General features: G+C 41.7%; 1 protein-coding gene and 2 long non-coding RNA genes across 3 annotated transcripts; 2 read left to right on the plus strand and 1 right to left on the minus strand.

The window, feature by feature from the left end:
- The first annotated feature begins 2,472 nt into the window (after positions 1 to 2,472).
- Positions 2,473 to 5,297, plus strand: LOC145438632 (uncharacterized). Its single transcript, XM_080315981.1, has 2 exons — positions 2,473 to 3,100; positions 3,301 to 5,297. The coding sequence occupies exons 1-2, from the start codon at positions 2,473 to 2,475 to the stop codon at positions 5,295 to 5,297; spliced, it is 2,625 nt and encodes an 874-aa protein (XP_080172107.1).
- Positions 5,298 to 10,889: 5,592 nt separating this feature from the next.
- Positions 10,890 to 12,556, minus strand: LOC145433458 (uncharacterized). Its single transcript, XR_013913107.1, has 5 exons — positions 12,509 to 12,556; positions 12,337 to 12,453; positions 11,999 to 12,208; positions 11,827 to 11,897; positions 10,890 to 11,204 (listed from the first exon to the last, which is right to left on the minus strand). It is a non-coding gene; the product is annotated as an uncharacterized LOC145433458 (long non-coding RNA).
- Positions 12,557 to 12,732: 176 nt separating this feature from the next.
- Positions 12,733 to 13,324, plus strand: LOC145433560 (uncharacterized). Its single transcript, XR_013913137.1, has 2 exons — positions 12,733 to 12,890; positions 12,955 to 13,324. It is a non-coding gene; the product is annotated as an uncharacterized LOC145433560 (long non-coding RNA).
- The last annotated feature ends 1,593 nt before the right edge of the window (positions 13,325 to 14,917 follow it).

The raw sequence follows: 14,917 nt of genomic DNA on the forward strand, positions 1-14,917 counted from the left end.
AACATGCTATTTTCAGGTTAGTTTCATGGCACTCTTACGGTATGTAATGATTGGATATCCAGTAATTCTATTGTTGATTTTGAAAGTCCTTGTCTAGAGCTTTCCAACGACACCTTACACTTGATGACATCACTTCTTGGCCAAAAGAAATTTGCAATTAAAAATGACGTCACGCGTGAGCGATTTTTGAAGACGCGAACAGAATCACGGGGTTTAAGGTCAGACTATGCAACCCCAGGTGTCAAAGAAGGGGGCAAAGTATCAAGTAGGATGTAAATCAGTGGTTCTTAACCTTGCCCCCAGCGCCCCCCAGGGGGCGCTGGCGATCTTGAAGGGGGCGCTGGGCTCAGGGGGCGGTATGGGGGGCGCTGGAGAAAAATGGCTTCGCAGTAGATGATGTGGTGATAGGACATATCCTTAATCAGTATTCAGAGCAAATTAACACCGAAAACTTCGTTACATATAGCCTTCAAAATACATATAGGTTTAATTGTCCATGGGCGCCTAAATGACTGACACCGAATGTTCTTGTCTTGGCAATCTGAACCCCAGAAGACGAATTCCATCTGGCAGGGAAAAATTATATGTCAGTGAAGAAATACCAATCTGAAATCGTGTGCGTCTTTTAGGTTAGTACGATTGGGCGACATGGATATTCCTGTTGGGCGATATCCCCATTGAGCGATTCTATATTTTTTGATATTGCAGACAGGGGCTCACGAAATAACATCATGCAACGAAGTCATACCAACGGGTTCGCCCGCCCGAATATGTTAATTATTAGTAACGGGCCCTACAGTTTCCAAGAAACCTCACAATGTTCGCTTTAAGTTTTTCTGAGTCTGTGCACACTCAACAACTCACTGCGCTGGCCCTTGGACAACAGTGCGTAGGGGGGGTGTGGGAACTTGAGTAGGTAGGGAAATTTGAGTACATTTGGCTAAAACTTCCGCTGGTCCAACATTTCTGCTTCAAATTTGTCAGTTCTGCCTTCATTCAGTAGCTCACTATGCAAGCTATAGATAAGACTAATAACCAATTTCCTTGCAGGAAAATTATAGCTTACACATGCAATTGAAAATTTGTGACGCATTTTTTCATTTTTAACACTGTTTTTCAACTTCTTCACAGGTGACATAAAAATGGTTGTTGCAAAACGATATACCACTCAAATAGTGATAGTTGATCATACTACAGGGTATAGCTATGGATATTGTCAATGGTGGTGTCAGTAAGTTTTAATTTACAAAATAATTTTTTGGGGTATTTTGGTTATAGTATGCCATAAGTGGCGGGTAAATTGAGTGTACCATTGAATGCGGAATTTCTCTGTCCCACGATTATCAGAGGGGTTGCAAATACTCAATTGAATCTTGTTATGCAGGTTTTGTTAAATATTAGAGAAATCAATTGTTAAAACAGTCAAAAGATATGCCCAGGAATTATAAGAAAAAGCGAACTCCTACATACACGACACAGCAATTGCAACAGGCAGTAAAGGAAATTAAGGGAGGAAAAAGCTGTTATACAGACTGGAAAGAAACTGGAATTCCATATGAAACTCTCAGGAGAAACTCAATTCGAGAAATGCAAAAAATTGGAGCCCCAACCGTACTTAGTAGTGAGGATGAGAAATTGATCGCAATTGCATTGGGAACCCTGGCTGATGAAGGATTCCCATTTGATAGGAAAGATCTGAAACTGATGATCAAATCGTTCCTGGATTTGAATGGAGTTGAAACACGATTTGTGAACAATATACCAAGTATTGAATGGATCAGGAGCTTTGAGAAGAGAAATTCAGGGATCTCGAGAAGGAAGTCGGAGATTTTGACGAAAGCAAGAGCAGAAGGCCTGTCATGTGAGGTAATTGATTCTTTTTTAAGTAAATACCTTGACATTCTGAAACAAAATAACTTGGAAAACCAACCCACACGTATATTCAATTTGGATGAAACTGGCCTAAGCACTGACCCCAGGTCTCAAAAAGTTTATGGGACAAAGGGAAGGAAGCAGTCATACATGATGCATTCAACCTGTGGAAAAACAACATATTCCACACTATTTTGCTGCTCAGCCGCTGGATCCTATCTGCCTCCCTTCGTAGTCTACAAAGGCCTCAATATCTATGATACTTGGACGTCTGGAGGCCCAGAGGGAACACATTATGCTGTTACTCTAAGTGGGTGGATGCAAGATTGTGTATTTGAGAATTGGCTCAAGGAATTTGCAACTCAAATACAATCGTTGGATAAACCCTGCCTACTTATTCTGGATGGTCATGGCAGTCATATTACATATAAATGCTCTGAAATTTGCCGAGTGTGGTTTGCATGCGTTGTATGTGCACCGGGACCTGCGAGAGGCACTGGTGTGGGGAGAACGTGAGAGCGGCGGCGGTGGTATGTCGGACTAAGTTTGCCTGTACTGATTCTGTTAATACAATTACTATCTACAAGCTATCGCGGCAATATGTCGACGGTGAGGATAACGGACATTATGCCTATGTATGTGGACTTCGCTACTTCGGGGGATGTGGCTGTGTGGCTGGATAAATTTGAGACCGTTATGAAACTGCGAGGTAACAAGCCAGAAGAATATGTTCCTCTATTGTTGGACACTGCGGCGTTCTCAGTATATAGGCAATTAAGTGATGAGGATAAAAAGGAGTACAGTAAAGTAAAGACTGCTCTCTTGGCAGCATTTGGCGTCAATTGTTACGATGCGTACTGCCAGTTTCAGCGCAGGACTCTTCAAGAACGTGAGAGTGTTGATGTTTTCGTAGCTGACCTCCAGAGACTGGTTACTCTTGTGGGTATGGACCCTGCTGCTTCTGAACCGATAGTAAAGTGCGCTTTTGTGACTGGGCTGCCGATCGATGTGGCATGCCAGCTAAAGTCTCTTGCTGAAATTGAGAAACTGGAAATTGGTGAATTGGTGGTACGAGCTAGAATGATCATGCCCACCAGGGTGCCCGTTGGCATGCTCTGTGCAGCTGGCACATACAAAGGAAAGACTTTTGAGTGCTTCTCTTGTGGGAAAGACGGACATATAGCACGCGAGTGCCCTAATAGGGATATTGGGAGACGGAGTTATGGCCGTGGGCTGCCGCCAATAAAGTGTTTTGAATGTGGTAACCCTGGTCATATAGCTCGGTTCTGCAAGAACGGTGCTACATGGCCAATCAATCAGGGAAACGGCAATGGGGAACGGTCAGCATCGGATGGGTTCCCCAGCCACCGACAGTGAGGAAAGAGGTGCTGCCAATCATTTCTGTAAAAATATTTTGAATATCTGTAGAAGCTCTCGTTGATAGTGGTTGCCAGAGATCAGTGGTGCGAGAAGACGTGTGTAAGCAATTGGGCGTGCCAGTGAGGGGACCAAAGCTAGTTGTGGAAATGTTGAATGGCGAATTAACATTTTGTCATGGTGACGCGACAGTCAAACTGGAAATTGACGAAGTTGACCTCTGTATGGAAGTTTTAATAGCAACTCGTCTGGTTTGTAATGCAAAGGTGATTCTGGGGACGGATGTGATCGAGAGGATGGATGGGGTGTTTGTTGGTCCAGATCTTCGAGTACGGTTTGGTGCACTTCCCGCATATGTTGCTGTGGGAGTGAGTTGTCAAGAAGAAAATGAGAAGTTGAGTGAAGAAGAAGTTGAGAAGCCGATTGAAGTAGAAGAAGTCGAGAAGTTGGGTGAAGAAGAAGATGTGAAGTTGATTGAAGAAGAAGTCGAGAAGTTGAGGGAAGAAGAAGAAGATGAGAAGTTGATTGAAGAAGAAGTGGAGAAGCTGGTAATCGATGATAAAGATTTTAACGCTATTTTTGATGGTTCAAAGTGGGTTGTAGAGTGGAAATGGACGAATGAAGAACCAACCTTGTCAAACCGCTGTCCAGGGTACGCGATTCCACCTGAGTGCCAAGAAGAGTTCCATCATGAAGTGAATCAATGGATTCAAAATGGCTGGTTGGAAGAATACAACCCAGACGTTCATGGACGTCAAAAGGGTCTGATCCCTCTGATGGCAGTAAAACAACCGAACAAATCAAGAAAGGTGCGGCCAGTTATGGATTACCGCGAGATGAATAGGCATGTGATGAGTCATCCCGGTGCAGATGTTGTGGTGTGCCAGGAAAAACTGAGAGAATGGCGGAAGAAAGGCACACATGCGTATATGTTAGATCTGCAAAAAGCATATCTACAAATTCACGTTTCAGAGCGCTTGCACACATTTCAAATCGTGCAGCATGGCGAGAAGAAATACGTCATGACGCGTATGGGATTTGGCCTCAATGTTGCGCCAAAAGTAATGTCAAAGATCCTGTCGGTGGTGTTGTCGCAGAGTCAAGAGATGAAGCGTGGAACAGATCATTATATCGATGATATATTTGTTGATGCCAGTATTGTGGATGTGGAAACGGTGAGGAGGCACTTATTACGGTATGGACTAAGAGCAAAGGAGCCTGTCCCATTGAACGAAGCACGGGTATTAGGACTGAGAGTCACTGCGACGGCTGCGGGGTCGTATGAATGGGCCAGAGATGGAATCCTACCAGAGCCTGCTAAAGAATGGTCAAAGAGGCAGCTCTTTTCTATGTTCGGTAAACTTATCGGTCACTACCCTGTGGCAGGCTGGCTGAGGATTGCTTGCAGCTACGTAAAGCGCCTTGCTAATGAAGTGACATGGGACGAAACAGTACCACTTCATGTGTTACAACTAGCTGGCGAAATCCTTGCAAGGGTGAAAGAGAAAGATCCGGTGGGAGGAATTTGGCAAGCTCCTGCTGGAGGAAGGGTGCAACTTTGGTGTGATGCGAGTAACCTAGCAATTGGGTGTTGTCTAATGGTGGATGGCCATGTAGTGGAAGATGCGGCCTGGATGAGAAAGCAGGATGACGGTGCTCACATCAACGTCGCAGAATTGGAGGCTGTGGTGAAGGGACTGAATCTAGCGCTAAAATGGAAGGTAAGGAAAGTAGAGATTATCACTGATTCCGCAAGTGTCTACAATTGGGTGAGATCAATTTTGGAGGATTTGAACCGGCCAAGAGTGCATGGCTTAAGTGAAATGATTGTTAGAAGAAGGCTGGGATTGATGGCGCAGTTGATTGAAGAATATGATATGAAAGTCAGCATTCGTCTGGTTCCCTCTGCAAAAAACATAGCTAATGCTTTGACACGGGTACCACGGAGCTGGCACCCAAAGATTTGTGTGGGAGTTGCCACGCAAAGTCAAGCGGTGGAAGATCGTGTCAAGAGGATCCACGAAAAGCATCACCTGGGAACAGACTGAACATTGTATGTAGCAGAACGCTGCTTGGGGCGGGAAGTAAGCCTGGAAATGGTTAAACAAGTTGTTGACAATTGTAACATATGTCGCCAAATTGATCCTCATCCAGTCAAGTGGGAACACGGGCAGTTGTCGGTGGATAAAGTATGGAGTAGGCTGGCATTAGACATTACATACGTTGGTGGGCAGCCTTACTTAAGTATGATTGATTGTGGTCCAAGTCGATTTGCGATATGGAGGAAAATAACAACCGAATCTACCGAACAAGTCATCCAGCATCTAGGCCAAGTGTTGCTGGAGCGTGGGGCTGTCGACGAAATTTTGAGTGACAATGGTAGTTGCTTCAAAAGTCACAAAATGTCACAATTTTTGTGGAATTGGGGAATTGGCCATGTATTCAGCTGTGCTTACAAACATTCCGGAAATTCGATTGTTGAAAGAAATCACAGGACCATCAAACGGATGGTGGCCAGGACTGGTGGTAGTGTGAGTGAAATGGTGTATTGGTATAATAATACCCCAAACGTTGAGAATGTCGTACCAGCTGAGAGGGTATTTCGTTATGAGTCTACTCTTCCAGATGGAGAGCGGGGAGTAGCAAAAGACCGCAATTCCAGAAAGAAACATTTAAACCCATACAACATCGGAGAACGTGTCTTTGTGAAGCCACCTAATGCGAGGTGTACATCTGTGTGGAACAAAGGAACTGTGACGGATATTGTATCGGACTCGGTTGTTGAAGTGAATGGGACGAACCGTCATATATCACATATAAGACGCGTAATGGGTTGCGGCCCAGATCAGGAACGAAGCCAGAGCAGAATGCCACATCTGATTGACTTATTTTCAACTGATGACGAAAATGCTAGTGAATCGAGAATGGCTTCGGAAGGTGAACCGTTGGGGGAAGAATTGATGCCAGAAGTAGAACAAAGACCATCTCGCAGAAGGGCACAACCCGGCTGGTTGGCAGACTTTGATATGGGATAGCATTATATTCTAGTTTGTTGCATTGTTTAGTGATTTGTTTCATTTCTTTTGATCTTGAGATCAGGGGGGTATGTGGTTTGCATGCGTTGTATGTGCACCGGGACCTGCGAGAGGCACTGGTGTGGGGAGAACGTGAGAGCGGCGGCGGTGGTATGTCGGACTAAGTTTGCCTGTACTGATTCTGTTAATACAATTACTATCTACACCGAGATAACGGCATAATCTTATTTTGTCTTCCACCTCATTCGTCGCATGCTCTGCAGCCACTGGACGTCGGGGTTTTCAGGCCTTTGAAAATAGCCTGGAAGAATATTCTGAAAAACTGGGCCCGAGAAACACGAATGCAATCGGTATCAAAAGCCATATTTCCGACCCTACTGAAAAAATTGATGACTGAATTACAATCTAACTGGGCTGTGGGGGGGTTTAAAGGAAGTGGACTTTACCCAGTCAATGCTGACATAGTAAAAACAAGGCAGTTGATCGTGTTCAGCATGAAATTGTCGAAGAAAGCGATGTGGTGAAAAATTTGACACAGGCTATTACGAGAGTAGTGTCACTAGCAATTTCAAAAGAAACAAGAACTGCTTTAGATAATCACAATGCGAAACGGAGACTTGTTCAGGCCAAAACTGGTGAGGTGCTGACATCGGAAGAGAGCATGGCCAGACTTCAAGAGGAGGAGACAGTAAGAAAGCTTAAGCGCAGAGGTGGAAAAACCAATAAAGTTGTGGCCATAATTCCGACGCAACTTTGAGAAATACATGAAAAATCGCCTTGAACGCCATTGAAACAAGCACTTGAGCTATCCTGTTTTGGGTGGATCCATCTGACCGTGACCATTCTGCCGGCTAACAATGGGAGAACAATCGAGTCGTCACTCCAGTCATACTCTACAGTGCCACTGAAGGAGACCATTGATATTTGTGCGGACGGGCTATTTTAACGAAATATATTGGTATAACGCCATTTTATTAATATTCAATGAAGAGTTGGTAAACCGTACGTAATTCCCTGAACTGAGACCCGATAAGACCTTTGTGAGTCGTATATTTGTCGTGTGAACGTAGATAACAGAATATGAAATCGTGCGATGTTTTGTGCATGTACTCTCTCGCAGCTATGATAAATATGCGTATGTAATACCACGTAGAGATTCATTCATTCATTATTCGCTGATTCGGAAGTCCGTTGCATTGTCGTACGTGCGATACAGCTGATCTCATCTGTACCTTTACGTACCAATTTATCGCCTTACTACCGTAAGCATCGAATTTTGCGAGTTGATGAACTATATCGCTTCGAAGTATCAAAAGTTGTTCACAAATATTTTTCCAATAGTCTGCCTACTGTGTTTGATGACTTTTTCATACCTGCTAAACATGTCCATTCCCATTACACGAGATCCTCGTCTAAAGAAAACATCTACTTACCCCCACCCAATAGCAACCTAACTAAGAGATCTATCGACTACTCGGCAGTGATGAGCATCGGACGGACTCGGATGGCATTCGGACCGGATATTAGACGATTTTGTGGCAGTCGGATAGGACTCGGATATTATCACAAATATTTTTTCGGATATTGTCGGATAGTTGTAACTTTTGATAGGATATTTCCGGATAGTTGTAACCTTATGTGAGATTTGATTACAGGCCTATAGAAAGAAGTCATCAATTCAATAACCAATTTCAGACAGCTGACACCTTGCGATATGACTGGTAGCAGTCTAAAAATGTTTGTCAAGAGTCCAAGATAATATAGATCAACTATTGCCACTACCATTCTAACCATTCAAGAATAGACAATACTATAAGATCAGCCATGTTATCAGATTTATTAGCTAAAACACAAAGTATACCATACTTGCCAGTCTAACGATATATAATATGTGAACTGATAAAAGATGGTATGATTGGACATGAGCTCGTCTGATATGGTTATCATCAGTACGGTATTCTCGCAGAGCAGTGTCTGAAGTTCGCAAAATTAAAGGTATGGTTTCAACATCAGTCACAAAACTGCGTTTGCTTCTCGCCTTCACATGTAGTTTTTTAACCCATTGCTGATGAATGTCACAATAGGGCATACAATTTCTAGAATCCTCAAATTGTTGTTGTGGCAGTCTTCTGTAGATTAATATAGCGGTAAGTCAAATCCCTCTTTGCGTACTTGTAGCATGAATGATTTTCATGCTGCCACAGTAGCCGTATGATACCCTTTCGATCAACACTATACAGCGGTGCTTGTGCTATGGCACAATCTTTGGCTACCATGAGTCTTTCAGCAGTTCATGATCATAACGGAATATATCCTGATGACGTTCAACAATGTAATAACTCCATTCTGTGAGAAGGTATTCCCAGTGTGGACTTGGACTTCTTGTCAGCTTGGCACATCGAGTTAACAGCTATTCACACACTTGCAGCCCAGTCAACCAAATAAGAATATGCAGACAAACATGTACAAGTAACTTTCTGGAGTCAGATAATTATATAGAAAATTATGTAAGAAGATATATAGATAAAATGTATGATAATTAATATAATGATGCCTTGACGATACAGCAGCCTACCAGCCTCTTTGAAATCATTCAAGATACATGCATATCATACTAAGGCACACTAACAACATATAACAAGGCTATAAAATCCAGAATTCCTATATACCGTTACAACGAAAGCAAACCTACTCAACTGTCCTGCTTACTCTTCCCTTCCTTCAGCTGCTGTATTTTCTCCAATATGATTGACGGAATCAATCATCCAGAGCCACTGAGCCATACAAGAAAAAGCTGTTAGTTTTTTTGTCAAGCAATGGTCTGTTTAAGTAAATTTGATTTCAGTTGAAGAATTGTGAAAAAAGACTTTGGCGGTGATTATGGTGCTTTTCCATATGATTTCAACGAGAGACCATGTAAACAGTTTGAAAGTCAACGCCAAGGAGTGTTGATCAGTACGTTAGTGATGCGTCATATCTCTTGAGTGGAGCTCCATCAACTAGTGCATAGCATCATGGAAAACTGAATGGGATAGAACGGTAACTGCGTGGCCTGTCAATCATCCATGGTTGGATAATAATCAGTAGACCAAATTCCCGCGATACACAAAACCTTGGCGCACTCAGAAAGTTTATCTTGTCTGCCGTCGATCGGGTGCGGCATTTGACCTCATTTAATGTATATCTTTTGCAGAACTACTTGGTACTCGGTGATATTAGTATTGTTAAAATCGTCGTCGTCTTAATTTTATCCATTGCACGGCCTACACAATTATATTGTTTCTTTTGGAATTATGGCCTCCCAAGTCAGTGACGTTGTTGAGGAATGGTACGATATTCCACCGGAAATTGTCCATGAACTTCTCTTCAACGACTTTGATGAAAGCATGGCCACTGTAACTGTTCCAAATATTATACAACAACCGGTTGACCTCACACCGTTGTTGCACTCATTGGATTTCAAAGACCCACCAGAACTCTCCGAAAAAGGTATTGAACTAGCTACCGGATGGATTATCAGTATGAATTCCAACGGAAATCCAGATGATATTGTGATTAGTTACAGTAAAGTTTGCGTTGATCCTATAATATTCACAAAATCAAACGATAGGCTTTCCTCTGCCAAATTTTTACTCGAGCTCATGGAAAAAATAATTGATAATGGGTTGAAGCCGCCTCAGTCAGAGTCATTGGTGTCTGCGAGTATTTCTGAAAGGGAGAACGATATTCTAGAATACATTGCTGGTTTTACTTTGAGAAAGGCAATTCGAAAATTTAATGACCAGCTGGACCGTTCCTTGCTTGAATATCTATCAAATAACCGTGGTAAGGCCTTCGGCAAATTAATCCCCTTGATGGAGCGAAAAGCCGGGGTGCTTATATATCCAAGCTCAGAGCTACTTTTTCTTTTTAGGAGAGTCTACAGAGAGTTTACGAGAGAATGCAGCAAATCGCCAAATTTAATAAACTTCTCAATTTTGCAGGACAGAGTTGTGAAAAGTTCCTACGTATTCAACTTTATATGCAGCATAAACAAAGCAACATGTCCTGATGACCATTCTAAACTAGTAATAGATTATATCATTGGATTGTTTCTTAGAGTGTTGGGTCACTCTTTCACAAAGAAGCTAGTTCATAAACTTTGGAAAGGAAATGAATCAAATAAAGGAAGCCAGGGTACACGTGGTGATTTGAAGGGAAAACCTTGAGTAGAGTAAAAAATCATGAAGTATTTTCTTGGTAATTTCAGAGCTATTAGTATGTAACTTGCCTCTAATTTGCTTTCCATCTAGTTGCTATGAATCTGAATAAGACTAGTGCCATTTTTCCTCTCTAATATGCTATATTTTTCGGATTACAGGTTCTGTCTGCACCGCCAACTCTCTACACTGTAACAATTGACATCGCAGGGTCACTAAAGAAACGTTATCAAAAGTATGACGGTTCGATGACGATGCGTATATCATCAAACCCTCTCTACCACACGGAAGGGATGGCACAATAATACTGCATAGTGTATACATAGTCACTAGGTATTGTTAACTACTATTATCATGTATCTGGGCATGCAATCCTTTCTCAAGCAATAAACAAATTTCAACAGTCATTTCTGGTATTGTGTATTGACCATTATCAACCATTTGCTAGATGTTAGCCAGTTATGCAAAACTATCCGGGGCACAACTGGAAATAAACTGCTCGGTGTATGAAGACACCGTGGAGACCAAAGTATAAACCCGGTTAAAATGAAAGATCTCCGGGTCGCCATGACCCTTTCATAACTAGCAAATGGGATTGGTGTCGGTGACAGTTCTGCTTTATTCATCCGATTTTGTAATCTCCTCATCCTTCGTTACACGGTCCGTGGTGTTGCGGCTTGTCAATATGGCACATTTTCATCTGTATCTGGAAAATATAAATCTACGGCAGCATACGATGTGGTTGATAATAAGTGTACTGGACAAGGTCAGGATCGGAGCAAGCCATGCGTTGACATTGAACTGAGTGGAATTTTCTTTCAGTCTCAAACTGAACCTTTATTATTTCTTAGTATGAGTACCGCACTTAATTGAGCACCATCCTTAATAATACATATTTCAAGAGGGCAAAGCTTCATAGGAGATTAGCAGACTGATACAAATATACAATATAGGGTTACCATATTTTGGAAATCTGAAATGACGACACTTTTTTAAATGCTCAGACATAATACTGGAGTAGAGTCCGGAGACTTCGTTGTTGGTTGACTAAAAAAAAGGTCATTTTTCCTACTCGGCTGCTGAAATTCACACTTTTGCTGAATTCCTCCGCTAGTTGACTAAAGCAAAATAGGTCAACTTTACGACTCAAATCCCGAAATAGCAGCCGGAGTGTTGCTTAGGTGCTGATTTAATTTATCTCAGTCGAACCAAAATGCTCAAAAAAGAAAACATTTAGGGATCCTCCGAGGACGCTTTAACAAAGTTTAGAAAGAGGACAAATCCTCTTAAAAGAGAACGCATGGTAACCCTAATTAATATAGGTTGAAAAAATGTATTAGTACCTTCTATGGACAGCACCCCACACCTTCATCCATGATGATTATCTATTATCGTCACTGTGGCAATCCTTGGTCTAAAAATGATCACAGCTATGCAAAAGTCTGCGTGGAAAAGAAAATATTATGATGCATGTCTCAATCTATGCTAATATTAATGATCCTACAACTATCTCACCTCACGCTGGAATGATTACGAATCACACTTTTTCTTCTTGACAATGGGTTCTTCATAGATGGTAGTCCAAACATTACTAGTGCCATGCGTGGAAGAGGAACCGGCATTGGACCCTTTGATTTTCTTTATGGACTTCCGCTGGGTCTGGTGTTGCAGCCCATAATATGCCTGCGAAGCATCCGGATGACGAGATCGATAAGCTTGCATTCTCTGTTACAGAGGATGTATTGGAGAGATCAAATTATGCCACATGCTGTAAAATTAAAACAGACCAGATTTCCAAAACAAGCCTCCAGAATGTCCTGAGTAAATGACTTGAGCCATAAACAGGGCATTACTTCGAGAAATATTTCGGCCAATTTGACCAGGTTCAATGTCGTGAAAATGAGTCCCTCAAGAGTTGGACGAGCTATTATCCTTTTTCTCTCTCCTCTATGATGCTTGGATACATCCTCCTTAAAATATCCAACAAAATCGAATGAAATTGCCAATTCATCAAGATGTACTTACTTCCCAATCCAACAGCGATTTCACAAATTCATCCTGAAGCCACGTCAACCGGTCAACGGTCAAATGCTAGACCTGATCAGCAACATACAAGAAACAAGTTTCTGAATGCCAATTGCCAGGATTTGTGAAGCGCGCGAATTTGGTCTACTGATTATCATCCAACTGTGAATGATTGACAGGCCACGCAGTTACCGTTCTATCCCATTCAGTTTTCCATGATAGCATACACTGAGGTATATAAACACTGGAGTGCGCAACTTACCGTGACGGCCGAGAAAATTGAAAAACAGCTCTGGCTACCTACTTGCGCACTGGTGCTTATGGTGAACTATTGGGATTCTCCGTGTTTTTACGCTTTTCGTGGGATTTTCTTCTGGAATAAGTATGTTTTATCACAAAACTAACACAGAACATATTCATAAACTATAGTATACTCTTTCTAATAGGTATGTCAGCCTTGAATGACGCCATGGATTGCATTTGCGACTTCCGTATTCATAGTTGGATGGAAAACGGCGAAGACTCGTGTGTAAATTCAAGGGATACTGCATTGCAACGACATGCCGACGCGAATATTTCAACGATTAACTTCTGACTACATCAAACTCAACGTGCAGCAGTCTTAAGTAGCAGTGATGCTAATCGCCTTCGGTGATGTTAGCTTGCGAGTACTGGAACACAGCAAGTTTGCTGTCTCAAGAAGTTATCTAAACCTAAGCTGCTTCTGCCCTGTCCATGATTTTGCCATAGTTATTAAACTGTAATTGCACTATCGGTTCTATGCATCAGAAATATATCAACGAGATCATTGTGATATACGGTACTTTTATTTTAGCGATCCAAATAGCAAGAGTATGGTTTAACTGGGAAATTCATAAATAGTTTTCAATATTGCCGGAGATATGCCAGTCTTTTGTGCCACCGAAATAAAGTGTGCCACCGAAATAAAGAAGGATAATCAGTTTCTTGCAGATTGAGATGACCAAATAGACTTGTCATGGAATATGGTACACTGTAAAACCAAAATATCAGAAACAGAACAACAAAACTAATTCATGTAAATTGCTGGAGCATCAGGAATACTGAACACTTTCATTCAAAACAGAACTAGCCAAGAAAGAAACATGTTGACATTGATGCTACTGAAATAATTCCTGGTGGAGTCCAACAGTCCATATAGTTGCAGATTGTCAACATGGTCAATTCACGAAATCGACAAAATATATACGTCAATTAAGAATGTCGAAATAGAGTCGGCCTGAAATACCAGCCTAGTGAGCCTGCCACTTTTGGAACAGAAAGTATGGGAAACTATCCACGTCATTCGGAAGGTAGTTGCTGACGGCTGATGCCATCGCGAAATCGCTAATATTAATCTTCACTGACGCATCGAAAGAAAAAAGTTATGATCGTGTACAGATATCAGCAACGGTGCATATCCATCCATAGCTATGTCATAAGTGACAATATGTTTTGAAATCTTGAAAATTTTCTCGTATTTATTTTTATGTTGGTGTCGAGTAAGGGATACTGCAGAATCAACAGTTGGCTGATTACAAATGAACAGAAATGCTGAATCTGATAACACTTGAGCTCGCGGTCAAAATAAGTAGAAAAGTCACCTATCCTTTTTGCTGGATAAACTATTTGATGAAAAATTCGCTGCAACAAACTGAGGCGATTAAACTCAAAACATCAACTGCAACAAACTTTTCAATTTGAAATTTTTCAAAAATTAAGATCCAACTGAGTGATTCCCAGCCGGGGGGATTTTGAAATCTTTTGGGGGAAATCTAGCTTTATGGTTGTATCGGAAGATACACTGGGTTCACGAGTTTTCAAGTTTTTTATGGTAGCACTGTTCGGAATCAGTTATTTATAATTGTATTTTCTTTTGACGATTTTTAGCTAGATGTATGTATGTATAGTATAATTATATATAAATGATTTCTGTAGAAATTCCACCCCCTATTTAAGTAAGGGTCTCGAGACGATTTCATTGGGTCTGTGACAGCTTTTCGACCAAATTGCTACTAAGCATGGAAAAGTCAGGCCATCAGATTATATATAGTTTCATCTGAACATGACACACGGATAGGAGCATGCCGAACGACCAGTTGCAGTTGCTCAAACTGGCATCCACCTTGGCCTAGTGCTCGATGTCACAGTTCCTTTCGATGTTAGTCTCTATTCCGCGGCTCTTTCTTGCCCTTTCCATTGTTTGAGAGCTCTTTCCATTCTTTGGAGCAGATCCTTTATTATTTTAAGGGCTTCCAATTTTCTCTCTTGATGTTTTTAATCCATTCGTTCTTCAGAGCATATTGCTTCCAGGGAAACTGAAGACATACCATAGTAATAATCAGGTGTTCTTGAGCATTCCTTCAGCTGCAAACTATTTCATCTGCTCAT

This window comes from Botryllus schlosseri, chromosome 1, assembly GCF_051294905.1.
Source record: "Botryllus schlosseri isolate E-star chromosome 1, Bs_hap1, whole genome shotgun sequence".
NCBI lineage: Eukaryota > Metazoa > Chordata > Ascidiacea > Stolidobranchia > Styelidae > Botryllus > Botryllus schlosseri.